Source organism: Corvus cornix, chromosome 20 (assembly GCF_000738735.6).
Source record: "Corvus cornix cornix isolate S_Up_H32 chromosome 20, ASM73873v5, whole genome shotgun sequence".
In the NCBI taxonomy this organism is placed as follows: domain Eukaryota; kingdom Metazoa; phylum Chordata; class Aves; order Passeriformes; family Corvidae; genus Corvus; species Corvus cornix.
Window position 1 is genome coordinate 8,122,738 of NC_046349.1, and position 13,254 is coordinate 8,135,991.

Here is a 13,254-nt window from a genome sequence, read left to right on the forward strand (position 1 = left end):
TGGATGAAAACATCTGGATCTGGTGTCTTACTCTTCCTGTCAAAGGGCTAGAGAGAGGAGAAGCTTTGATCTACCAATGCCAGTGGACTGTGCTCTGCAGTCCTGTTAAGTAAAACAGATGCTGGTGTACAGTGCAATTTCTGGGTGCCTGGGCTGTGTGAAATTAAGGACACAATCACAGGAGGATAATTCCTGCCTCATGCTGCCCTGCTGTTTGACCCAACTCAGCCTCCTGAATGCATGGGGAGATGCATTAACTGCACACCCCAAGGTACAAGGGGCACTTGCACAGTGGGTGAACAGATCTTGACTTCTGCTGGGGCAGGGACCAGAATATACGCCTCAGGACATTCATGCTCTGGGCACCAAGACATAGAGTATCTCAGTAGGGAGCCATTGCCTGGCCAGCTGTGGTCATTCCTGCTTCTCCTGACAGATGCTTCACCTTCACTACTCTCTCTTCAATCAAGACATGACTAAAAGCTGGAGAGGCAATGAAGGTGGATCTGCAAATCTCTCCTCATTATGGAACTCCAGGAAAATGAAGAATAGACTCACTGCAGTGAGTTGGGAGTGACTCATGGTACCTGTGCTACCATCAGTTAATCTTGTCCCAGATCCAAGCGCTTGATCCTAACAAGGTGGATGCTAACAGCTCCTTGACTCACCAGATGCCACTACCAGCTAATTTGGGATTTACTCTTCGGGTCAACACCATGTCCACATTCCAGCAAGCCCTCCCACCCGGGATACCAGGAGGATATAACTGCCCTTGCCTCCTTCAGGCTCAAGAATGTTGCAACCCTCTCCATCCCTTTTTTCCTTTCCAAAACCAAAGCAAACAGGTGCAGACTGCTTTGTGACAAACATGGAACAGAGAAACCAATTTCAATTTTTTTATAAGAGTTTTGGGAGCCTGCACATCATTTTCCCATTGTCCCAGCAGCAGGGTCTCACTCACTAAGGTTGTGCCACAGATTCATCTCAGAGATGGAATGGTGAGAGCTGCACCTGTGGTCACACACTTGGAACTTAGGGACTGTCCTGCCTGCGATTCCTTGAAGCATCCCAGCTCCTGGAGCAGCACAACCAGCTCTGGCAAGGACTGTCTCTCTCAGGAAGGGTGACAGAACACTCACTCCAAGGGCTGGAGCCCCAAATCTTTGGCTGAACACCCACTGGCATATTTCCAGCAGGGAAGACACCGCTGACTGCTCCAGCAGAGCTGTGTTCACCAGGTCACCTGGCTGTGCAGCCTGCACAGAGCCAGCCTGGCTTGGGAGATGCTCCGAAGTGGAGGAAATACGACCAGTGATGGCCAGGATCCCCACTCCACTGAGGCCAGGAAGATATCGGAGGCGGCAGGATTCTGCCCAGCATTGCTGTAGTACGGGGTTTGGGAGGGAGAGCAGCCTCCCACTGCTGTATAAACAGCAAGGCAATGGCTGGGGAAGCATTTACAGAAAATGAATGTGGAATCAAAGCCCAGCCACATATTTTCAAAGCAGGAGGCATCGATCCTATGTTGGCTTTCTGTGGCGACAGCTCCGCCAGGTGACGGATGAAGACGTAATCCTGCGCTCTGATGGATGGTGGTGTGGCAGAGAGACAATTTTTCACTGCACCATTACTGAACCCCTGCATCCTGACAACCTGCCTGAGCACATCCAGGCTCAGTCTCCCTGAGACATGCTCTCATGCAACCACAGTTTATCTGGCCTGATACAAGGCACAGTACACAGTGAAACCCCACAGCCAGGGCTCTGGAGGAGGACAGATTAGAGACAACCCCAACAATCTCTGCAGCCTTACAACTACTTGTTTAGCTACTAGAAATACCTGACTCTGCTGAGATACTGGGGCAAGAGGCCCAGACCACAAAGGGATTCAGAATTGCTGAGAATTAGTGTCCAAATCCCTCTGGGTTGATGCAAACAAGCCACCAAGCTGAAGATGACCAACAAGTGCTCTATCAAACACAGTCCAGAAATGGTTTGAGGAACACCACTGCACATTTATGAGTGGCACATATATATATCCATTCCCCTCCAAAACCCATGTGTTTGACTGAATAAAGTGAGGCCTTACTTTCTGGCAGACATCCATGTGTTTTTTGAGCCCCACAATAGTTTTCCTGGTTATAACACTGCAGGTTGGACAGGAGACTTCTCCCTTCTCGCTGATCTCCCGCTGCCACTGGTCCTCAGGGTTTGCTGGTGAGGGAGAGGAGAGAGGTGTTACATCCAGCCTGCCTGGGCTACTTGATAAGTTGAAAAGCAGTGAAGTGGGAAAGTTCCTGATGTTAAAAAAAGAGAGATACAGTCTCCCAGGCAAAGCCAGAACTGGACACGAACCATGCAGCTGTCCCTGCCCTACTCTCCTGCAGCTGCCCAAGCAAACCAGGTCACTGGGTCATTTCATGTGGAGTTACCAGACCTGCTGACCTGGGGAAAGGAGGTTCACCTTCCCAACCCCGCTGGTATCCTGCACACTGGGAGTTAAAACACGATGATGCCCCCAGCCACCTGATCCTGCCCTGCTTGGAATAACTTCCCCCTGCCAAATGAAACAATTAGCGGGAGTGAAACAAAGGTGAGCGTCTCAGCTCCATCCGGACGTGTGCCTGGAAAGCTTCTCTGGCAATCCTCTTCCCGGCAGACACGGAGGAAGCTGGGGGACTGCTGGCTTCCAGGCATCTGTTTATTTGAATGGCTGTGACCGGCCTTTAAAAAACCCAAAATAAGAGATACGTGGGGCCAAAAGCAGCTCCCAGGCCCAGAGTTCACGCCGTGTTCTCAGCAGAGCAGTTCTGACCTTCCACCAAGGGAAGCCTGGGCTGAATAAAATCCGCCAAGTCTGTTTATTTGGATGCTCTTACATGGCTGTGAGATCAGAGAGTCGTTTATTTGAATTTGAAAGCAGTGCAAGGCAGTGCAGCTGTGTTTATCTTGCACATCCTGCATTCCTCCTGCTGTCAGAGCTCTCAGGGAAAGCAAGCAACCTGTGCTGGCTGTAGGCTGCACCTCGAGGCTCAGGGAAGCGTAATTATGCTCAGAGTTATGCACTGGTGTCATTCATGGGAATGATGTTAGAAAAATGCCATCACCACATGGGTCACATGCTGACTCACAGTGAAGCCAGGTGGAATTTGGCTCTCAACTCCCAGCACTTTCATCACATTGATCTGGCAGTGAACTGAAGGTAAGGTGGCCCTCAGGATGTCAATTCTGGCTGCACTAACATTTTAGCACCAGTGGCTGTTCCTACATCTGTGTTACGTCTCAAAAGGGCAGGAGTTCTGTGCTCCTACCTCTGACTTTGTGCTGCTTCTCCTGACAAACCTGCCAGAAAACTCACCCAGTGAACAACCCGCTGGGCCAAAAGGGGTGTGGGGACCATGAGCTGCAGGTGAAGGTGGGGATGGTGGCATGAAGGTAGGGACCATGCGAGCTTGGGGTAGTGCACAGAAAGTAGCTACACTGCACACAGAGCTGCTGCCTGTGCTTTGCCCCCACCAGCCTTACCTGCTGGTAGATGCACAGATGTTTCCTTCTTCACACCAACTCCTGGAGGTTTCTTTTTCAGCTCCTCCATGTTGGCATTTCCCTCCAGCTTCTTGGCTCGATGGGCTTTTGCTTTGTCCTCTGCTTTGACAAGACCTGTAAAGAAAGAGGATTTTTATTCAGTACTTGCTTTAATACCTTCAGAGCAACTTGCATTTAGCAGGTAAAAAATCTCTCCCCCTAAGCCAGGGACACTGAGCTGGCTGCATGTCTGCCAAGGCTGTACATGTAGGCTTAGATCCATAATTATGACAAGCAATATTCTAACAGCTTGTGCTGTTTTATAAACAGCACCATTTCTCCCAACACAAGTTTATGAACTATGGAAACTCCATGGCAAAGCAAGGTAGGATGCCTCTAGCCAGGCAGACAGGCTGGGGAGGAGGGAATAGGGTGTTTTACAAGAAACTGAAAGGGAGAATTGGAACAGCAAATTCAGTGTGTAAAAGGGATGTTCTTGCTGATGCTCCTGCACTGGAAAGGCTGTTTCACTCCCCTGGATCAAATCCCCCAAATCCACACGCAGTTCAGCCCTGTGCCTGTGCTGCCATAGAAGGTGCTGGAGGCAATGAGCTGAAGTACCAGGGTTAGCTCCACACCTGCCCCACGGGGGTCCACATCCCCCTGAACCTGGGGGTGGTGACTCTTGCAAGCCCAGGGTCTGAATGGAGACAGCACCCCATGATGTGCTGGGGCACCCTTGTGTTTGTTGAGTGACTGCCACAGGGAACTTTGGGAATGCCTGCCCCATCTTCACTTTCCATCTAAGGCAGTGGGTCATGGGGACACCTTGTTCTCCAGGAACCCACAGCAGACACTTCAGTCTCTGGCAGGGGCTCTGTGGGGAAGATGAAGGAAACAAGCCCAGACTTCCCAGGAGCCAGGGGAAAGGAAATCACAGTGACCACATCCAGCCTGCTTGTCGGTGTTCAATTCCTTCAAAGCCATTAGTGCCTCTCCCCCGAGTGCCTCATACTGGAAGGTGCTGCCTCCTGCAGTGCCTGGAAATCTGCTTTCTATTTCTCTGGCTGAATGTATCCCATAGTCAGCCTGAATCCAGTTGCTCTCATTCCAGGGATGCTCCAGGATTCCCCCTCCTTCCCAGCCCAGTTGGGTATATTTATGGAGCATGACCAAAGTCCCACTTGCTCTTGCTTTGTCAGGCTGCAGCAGCCAATTCCTGGGCTTCCTCTCAGAAAACATCCCGGCAACATGTCTCCTCTCCCTTGGATTCATCCTCCTGAATGTGGGCGACAAGCCCTCAGAGTGTGAGGGATGGGTGCGTCACCAGCCTTTCTACGCAGCAGAATTCCTTCCCGACGCCACTGGAAACACTGTGACATCCCAGGATGGTGGGATGGTGACGAGATGATGTTTCTCATATCTTGCTGGTGTCAGCAGCTCATTACTCTTGTGTTACAGATGAACATACCCGGATCCTTTCCTCTCTTCCCTCATTTCCCAGCACCAGGCTCCAGAACAGAGCAGACAGGGTTGTTATCAGTCCCAGCTCTGCTGCTGCTTTTCACTCCTTTTATGACTCTCTCGTGGTAAAAGGCGCCAGCTCCTCCAGTGGGAGATCCTTGGGCTTTGTCTGGCTCCACCACAGGGAGGGATCTTGGGGAAGGGGCTTCCCTGCAATGCCCTGGGGAGAAGGTACAACCCTATACGGAGTCGTCCTGTATTACCTTTCAGTCCAAACGTCCCCGAGATGGATGGCTGCTCCCCCGTAAACTTCTTAGGAGTTTTCTGTTTCCTTCCTGACTCAAAAGAGAGAAACAGAGAGAGAGATTTGGTCAAATAACTGTACTGCCAGGGGGATTCATCAGTCCTGGGGCATGGAGTGGGCACACACTCCATGTCAGGAGTGGGTCAGGGGCTGTCAAATGAAGCACCCACCCACTAAACACCAACAGACTGCTGCTTCCCACCCCACAAAACCAGGACAAATATGTTTTTCAGGGTTAATTCAAGGAGTGGAACTGGTGGCTCTGTCTAGTGCCAAAAGCCAAGCAATTCCAACATGTGGCTGTGGTGGTTTGCTTTGGTGCTGCAAGCAGTGAAACCCCAAACCATGACAGGGACAACCACTGCCCTACACCAGCTCTGCAGTGGCCATGGACAGATAGAGACTCCTCATCCCGTCCCAATCCTTCAGGAAAATGGGTTTGCTAGAACCATCCTAGTTTAACCTAACACACTCAGTGAGGACAGACAGGCTGACATGGTAGCTTGCTGTGCTGCCAGGAATTCAATCAATTTCCAATCCTATCACAGGATTGTTAAGGTTGGAAAAGACCTCTAAGATCATCAAATCCAACCATCATACAGGTCCTTTAGAAATATTTCTACCACAGCTACAGCTGAGTTTTAACTCCCAGCGAAGCTGCAAGAAACTGGAGAGTGGGGGCAAGTTATTAGGGTCAGGAAACAAGGCTTGGCTATCCCTTGGATTCAGAGAGACAGCCACAGCAGTGCTGGCTGCAGCAGATCCCCTTCCCGTGGGACACCTCTCTCTGGGCTCCCGAACCAGCGTAGCCCCGGGCTCTAATCTTACTGTGCTTCATCCTCTCGGGATCTTCCTCCTGCAGCGAGGCCTGGCTGCCCCGCTGCTGCCCGGCATCCTTGCCACTCGAGGACTTGGCCGTGGGGGTGGCAGCTGCCATTGCCTCAGCCGCTGCAATCTGGAACTCCTTGCTCTCCCGGCTCTCCACCAGGCACTCGCCATTCTCCGTGTGCTCCTGGGCCACGGCTTTTTCCGTCTTTGCCTGTTTGGGATGGATGGTGGGGCAAGCTGAACTCTCAGCAGCTCTAGGGCAAAGCACAGAGGGCTTGTTTAAAGAGGGGTTGTTAGACAAGTGTCCTGACACCTCTCCCCCCTCGCCAGCCCAGGTTGTAGGAATGGAGGCAGGCACATTCCCCTTCTCCCAGCCATCCCTATGCCACTGCCATGCAGCCCAGCCACAGCCTGGTACCTTTTCTTTCCACTGCTCTTTCCAATGGCCTTGGGCACTTTGTTTTCCGCTTTGCTGGTTGGCACTGGCCGGTCCAAGTGATTCCAGAGCCGATGCTTCTCCAGCTGGGTTTTGGAGGTGAAGGCAGCTTCACAGTAGGAGCATGAGTACGTCAGCTTCTCTGAGATCGCACCCTGCGTGGAGCAGGGAGAGGCAGGTGAGCACAGATGTTAGACCACGAAAGAGAGGCTTTTTCTGACACAGGCATGAATCCAAATCACGTGTAATACCCTCCTGCCCTTCCAAACAGTTTCCGAAAGTCCATGATTCCTTGGGACCAGACCTCACAATGAGCTGCAGAGACCTCAGTTCCTCTCACACACACACCTCATGAACTGCTCCTGGCCCATCTCTGCCCTCCCCATTCTAACTTCATGTTTCTCCTGGGGTTTAAGGCCTGAGAGCAGCTTTACCCTGCAGATGGTAATGGAAGAGCCAGCCACTGGAAAGGACAGACAGTTCTCCAGTCTCCTTACCCCTTGGCAGCGCTGATAGTGGTACTTCAAGCCATAAATGCTTGGGAACTCCAGCCAGCAGCCTGAATTGGGACATTTCACCCTAGAGTGGGCTTTGAATTCGTCCTTCCACTGGTTCATCAGGGGGAGCTGGGAACAGGAGAAACAAGAGATAGCTGAGTGAAGAGCACCCTGTACTTGGGCGTGTGCTGATTCATCCCAAGGGAGCTGGGAGGGCACATGGGACCTCTGATCATTCCCATCCATCCCTTCTACCAAACAGCCATGAAGTGGACCCCAGGGATGTGTTTCAGTGCAGCAGTGCTCACTCGAGTGAGAGGTGCTGGGACAGATGCTGCAGGCTCCATAGGCTAATGATTCCTGCTGAGGCTTGCCGTGCTGTTACCTTGCCGTGCTTCCCAGAGCACACGCACACTCCCTGCCAGGCTGGGGAATAAATCAGGCCCGAAGTCACCCGGCTGATTTAATCACCCCACATTTCATCTAGTCCATAAATCACCCCATGCCCCTGCTCTCATGACAAACTGCTCCATGTGTTGTCCATGCTACCAGGCAGGAATTAAACTGCACAACTCTGCAGGGAATAAATCACCCCCGTGCCATTGCTGCCGGCTCATTAGCCAAACCTGACATGGCTGTGACAGGATCCAGTCATCTGGACATGGCCCTGGGAAAGTGAGGTTGGAGAGGGGTACAGCTCCCTAACCAGGGTTTTAGAAGATGCTGGATGCCTGTATGGAGGGGTTGAGGGACCAAGATCTTGCTCAGCCCAAGACAAGGCTGCTCTGAAGATTAAACCACAGGGAAGGCAGGTTTAACCCTGAATGGTGCTGGCTGGAGTGGACAGTGCAGGGCACGTCAGACAGAGCGAAGCAGGGAGGGCTCGGGGATTGGAGTGTGTGGGGTCTCACAGGGATGTCTTTCAGTGCCTGGTTCTCAGCCTTGGGTCTTCCTTTCTTCCTGCCTTCGGTTTTGTCACTGGTTGCATTTCCTGCAAACAGACACAGCACACATCACCAGCCATGCCGGAGGAGCCGCTGTTCCAGTAATCCTGCTGCCCAGCCCCAGCTTCCTGCTGCCTGCCTGGTCCCCCCAACTCTAGGCTGGCCATTCTCTGTCCTACCAAGGATGGAGATTCCCCTCTGGAAGGCAACGCCAGCTCCCCTGCAAATGAGGTGCTGATAAGATGTGGTGCAGGGAAAAACGGTCTCCTGAACACAGGCGTGTTCATATTGCAGACAGCTGGAGTTCATTCCCTTTAGCAATAAGTTATCCTCCTCTGTTAGCAATTATGGCTTCAATCCCCTCAAGGTAACAGCGGCATCTGGGAAACATTTAGGGCACACGCATTTCCCCACAAGGCCACTGATTTTGGAAGCCCTGTCTGAGCTACATCGCTGGGGTCCAACCCTCTCCTGGGGTGCAGGTACCCCTCAGCATTCTGAGCTGCCCTTAGCCAGGTAAAGGCAGGGAAAGTCTCTCACAGAGGGGATCTGCCTAGCATAAACAGACAGGAGGAAAAATCTCCTTGGGCCTGAAGATTCCTGGATAGAGAAATCAACCATCCATCAGCATGACAGCCCTTAGTGTGAGGGTCCCCCGGGGCTCGTACGCTCGCAAGCCTCCCTCCTGGGGGCCGCGACACGGGAGGCAGCAGATGGTCTGAACTCATTTAAGCCTTTCCATCCTTTGATGTAACACTTAGCTACCAACACGATAAATAGGCGGTGAGACACCCATCTCGTTAAGCCAGACACACGCTTCTCCGAAGGAAGAGACCATCTCCACCCCTCCCACTCCCAGGGACCAGCTCCCTGCAGCTCCCAGGGCTGGGGCTTTTTGGCCAGCACAGCCCTCACTGCTGAGTTGAAGTGAGGGGGAGAGACACATCGAGACCCAGGCCACTCGTTTCGGCAGCCACCCCCCACGTCTTGCCACTGGGCTCATCCCCTCCGCCCCATCCACCCCCTGGAAAAGCTGGAAAGGACAAATCAGTTCCTTACCCAGCTTGGGCAGCTCTGCCGGTGGGTTTATCCTTGTCTCTGTCCTGCTTTCTTTGCTGGCAGTGGGTTTGTTAGAGCCTGCAGTTTTCCTTCCACCTTTACAGGTATAAGAATCCGCCATCTCTGAAAGAAGCAGGGGAGGCGTTAAAATTCACTCCTCAGAGCTGGGACCAACACATGGTGAAAGCAAGGAGAGCTGCTGGGGAGGGAGGGAAACAAGAAAACCATCACGCAGCTTCAAGATTCCCACAAAGAGAAGAAACGGGACGTGCTTCCGAGTATTTGTTCTACAGTTGAGGAACGCCACAGACATGGCTGGAAAGCTGCTTTCATTACAGCCTGGCTTCCCCTTCACATACAATGGCAAAGACTTTATTAAAAATTATGAGCTGACTTTGCCCAGAGAAGTAGTGAATAAATGGCTTTTCCTCTTCGTTTATTTCTCCGCTTTCATTTAAGACACCAAAAGCAAAAAAAAAATAGTGAGTTTTAATGAACAGATGTAATGATAAATTTCCAATTTTCCTTATTAATGGGAAACTGTTATAAACTGAGAATTGTTAATGTTATCTGAATTTTCCGTATTAATAATTCAATTTGGCTTCTCTATAAATAATGAACATCAGGAATTATCGCACAAGGCCCACTGTCACTCCTGATGGAGGTGGGCAGTAGGACACCCCTCCATTCAGCAGTGCCAAGAGGAAGCCCATGGCATGACTGGCTCTGCCTCTGGCTTCAAGTTCCTTCTTCCCCTCCCAACAGCACAAGCAAAGGCACATCTGAGGATGGGGGCTGCTCTGGGAGATGCCATATATGGATTTGGGGAAAAGAAGTCCTCCATGCCTCACAATGAGAGCATCAGGCCCTTGGGAAGAGATTCCTTGGACCACCATGACCTTGAGACCTTGGCTGGGACGGGATGATGAAGTTCACCCATGGGTTTTTTAAAACACGGATTTGAGTCATCACCCCCAATTCCTCCCACATGTTTAGCATCATTTAACTCAAAGGAGCTGATTCCCAAAGCATCCACACTCATCCTGTCTGTCCTCACGCCCAGAGGGACGGAGAAGCATCTCCTGTGTGGCTGGATTGCCAGCCATGCCACCAACATGTGGGACACGAGGGTCCAGCAGCTCTTTCTGAGGTGTCCCCAGGGACTTCCTATGTAGGACTGGGGACTTTCCATGTGGGATGCAGCCTACATGCTCCGAGAACAACTGGCAAAAGCTTCTAGCATGTGCTCAGCTGGTGACAGGTATGTGGTCGTTTGCATGGACACAAAGGTTAATTGGATCAAGTGAGAAATTCCAGCCTTGGCAACTGGTTCTGTGGCACTTGGTGCTGAACATGGGGATTGCTGATTCAGCTAATTTGGGCTCTTTTGGTGGGAGAGCTGGGTAGGAATTTGTAGCCTGACTGCAAGCAGCTCCTTCCTGGAGCAGGCACAGAGAGGGGTCCCCACAGTCCCTTCCCAAGCCGCTGCTCCGCTCCCACCAGTGTGGGCACTGCTACTGTCCCCAGTCCTCCAGGGATAAAAGTGCCAGTCCCCTCCCTTCCCATGCTGCCTCCTGGCACCTCTGAGCAGTCCTCACTCAAGTTGCTCAAAGAAAAAAGGAAACAAAAAAAAATACTCACAAAAGACCAGCAAAGTGAAAGCTGAACACAAGATTTTCCATGCTTACAACGGGGTGAAAACCGAGAGGAAACTCACACAGCTGACACCTTTAGCCAGGCAGGGCTAGTGCCAAAATGCACAGAGCATCTGTGTCTGCTCTGTGTCTGTGTCTGCCTCGCTGGCCAGCTCAAGGTGACATGCAAAGGGTGACAGCCAGGGCAGACCCTGTTGACATCTTGGGTGCTCACCTCCTGCACCTTGTGACATTGCACACCACTGAGCATCACCCCGACTGTCCCTTCCCAAAACATCCAAAGTGCCCAGCTCAGCCCTGCTCCAGCAGCTGGACACCTCTCATCCCCCTTAACACATCTGTCCCCTCAAACAAACCCTCTCTGCCCAGCTTAAGAGGTTCTGAATCTTCTGTTTTTTCACACCAAATACTCCTTTGCACTTTCCCCTTATTTTTTAGCAAAATGAAAAATAAAAATCTCATCAACCAGTTAACAAGAGCCAAAATCTGCTCCCCGGCCACTGATACAACCCCAGGGATCACAGAGGAATTGTCCTGGAGACACAGAGCAAAAAGCAGCCCGTTGTGGGGTTTTTTTGGTAATGTCCAAACTTCACTCATTTTTGAGTAACACACACTGAAAATAGGCAATAGCCTGTGCTCTTTCACACTTTCCTTAAGGTTTTGCTGAAAACTCTTTTGCAACTGGTAATGGGAAGAGAAGGTATCCAGGATTCTGGCCATGATCCAGGGGTGGGATGTGGTGTGAGAAGGTTGGGCCTGGTAGCATCTCATGAGGCCTCCAGCTCCTTTTAGGTAACTTTCTAGAAGTTTGTGGCAACATTTTTGAAACATCCCATTCCAGCTCCAGGAAAAAAAAAGCTCCTGAGTGTGTGATGAGTGGAGGCCAAGCCCACACGGCTGGGAGCAAGGATAAGGAGGAAATCCACGGCTGCGGGAAGGGGGAAGTGACATTTGGGAACCAAAGGCGCTGTTCCCAAACCACTGGCAGCCCTGCACGGCTGGAAATTGGGAATGAAATGGGAAATGGGAAATAATTCCATGTAGAAATGCCTGTCCATGACTTTGGGTCAGGCCTGCAGGAGCATGTACGCAGCCAGGGATGGCTGCAACCCTCTCATGACCAGGGGAAAAGTCACCTGCAGATTCTGACCCCAAGTTCTCCTGCCGGGATTCCCACCCCAGTCCCATTGCCACGGATGGACTTTGCTGCATGACAACTGCGTCGTCACCTGTCAATCTGCTCCACCTATCATCAAGAACTTAACAACAGCTCCAGAGGTACAGAATGTCAAAAGCCAAGGGAGCTGCCTGTCCCAGCACAAGCTGTGTGCCAGCAGAGATGCGATGAGACCAGCACAGATGATGGATGCCAAAGGGCACTGCCATCCCTGTCCCTGTCAGAGCAGCCATGCTCCCTGCCATGAACTCCTGGCAGAACTGGAGCTGCTGTGAGAAACTTACAGGGAATAAAGACAAGGAAGCAGTGGGAGAGACTTCCTCTCGAAGAATAGCCCTCACTGGAGGTTTCCCCTGGAGGGAAGCACGTGGCAGGTGAAGCCCTGTGAGCTGCTGCATCTCTGGGCATGGCTGGTGGCCAGGCAGCTCCGGAGGGACACGGTGGATCCCGCCGCTATCACCCAAACCGAGTGACATCCATGGAGGCTCTCCAGGAGGAGAGCCTCACCCGAGGCATGCACCCACCGCTCCTGCCGCACATGGCTCTGACCAGGCGCAGATGAGGCTTTTGAGGGTGTAAAGTTTCTGTTCGAGGCGCGTTATCCCGTCCCTTCCCTCTCTGTCCTCGGGCACTGACATGAAGGCAAAAGCGCCCGCACATGCCTGGCACACAATGAGTCCTCACCGTGCCGCGGGGACCGGGGTGTCCCCTGTCCCGGGGGTCAGTGGGTGCGGGGAGCTCTGCCCGGCGCCGCTGTCATCTCCTGGGCGCGGGAAGCTTTGCCCTGCCCGGTTCCGCTGTCACCTCCCGGGCATAGGGACCTCTGCCCTGTCACCTCCCAGCCCGACCGTGCCACCCCCGTCCCCTCACAGCCCCTCCCCGCTGTCACCCCGCGGGCAGCGCCGCCCGGGCCTGTCACCCCCCGGGCCCGCGCTCCATCCCCGGGAGGCGGCCGGGGCTCTCCCGCGGGCCGGGCCCGGCAGGGAGGGGACGGAGGGCCCGGCCCGGCCCGGCCGCGCTCCGGGAGGGGAAGAGCGAGCGGCAAAATGGCGACGCGGCGGCGGGCGGAGCGGAGCGGAGCGGAGCGGGGCGCGGGGGTCCCCGCCGCGGGGCCGGGCGGGCCGGGGGCCGCTCGGTGCTTACCTCGGCGGGCCGGGCCGCGGTGCGGGGCGCGCAGGGCCGGCACCCCCCGGCCGGCCAGGCGGTGCCGCCCGCCGCCCCCGGGCCGCCGTGCGGGGCTCCCGGCGCGCCCACACCCGCGGCGGCGCCGCGCTCCGCTGCCGCGCTCCCGCCCGCCCCTCGCCGCCGCCGCCGCGGCTCATGCGCGCTCCCCGCCCCGCCCGGCCCGGCCCGGCCCGCCCCG

General features: G+C 53.6%; 1 protein-coding gene across 7 annotated transcripts in view; it reads right to left on the reverse strand.

The window, feature by feature from the left end:
- ZNF512B (zinc finger protein 512B) overlaps positions 1 to 13,254 on the reverse strand; it is a 30,154-nt gene that overhangs the window by 16,806 nt on the left and 94 nt on the right. For 4 of the 7 annotated variants that reach the window (XM_039563692.1, XM_039563693.1, XM_039563691.1 and 1 more), the window contains exons 2-9: positions 9,057 to 9,179; positions 7,965 to 8,044; positions 7,054 to 7,182; positions 6,539 to 6,711; positions 6,121 to 6,374; positions 5,252 to 5,323; positions 3,525 to 3,659; positions 2,089 to 2,213 (exon numbers count right to left, since the gene is read on the reverse strand). In XM_039563692.1, coding sequence (XP_039419626.1) covers positions 2,089 to 2,213; positions 3,525 to 3,659; positions 5,252 to 5,323; positions 6,121 to 6,374; positions 6,539 to 6,711; positions 7,054 to 7,182; positions 7,965 to 8,044; positions 9,057 to 9,177 — 1,089 coding nt within the window. In that variant the 5' untranslated portion in view covers positions 9,178 to 9,179. Of the gene's footprint in view, positions 1 to 2,088; positions 2,214 to 3,524; positions 3,660 to 5,251; positions 5,324 to 6,120; positions 6,375 to 6,538; positions 6,712 to 7,053; positions 7,183 to 7,964; positions 8,045 to 9,056; positions 9,180 to 12,575; positions 12,679 to 13,034; positions 13,146 to 13,254 lie in introns of those variants that run through there. The other 3 variants (XM_039563696.1, XM_039563694.1, XM_039563695.1) reach the window with 2 other exon arrangements.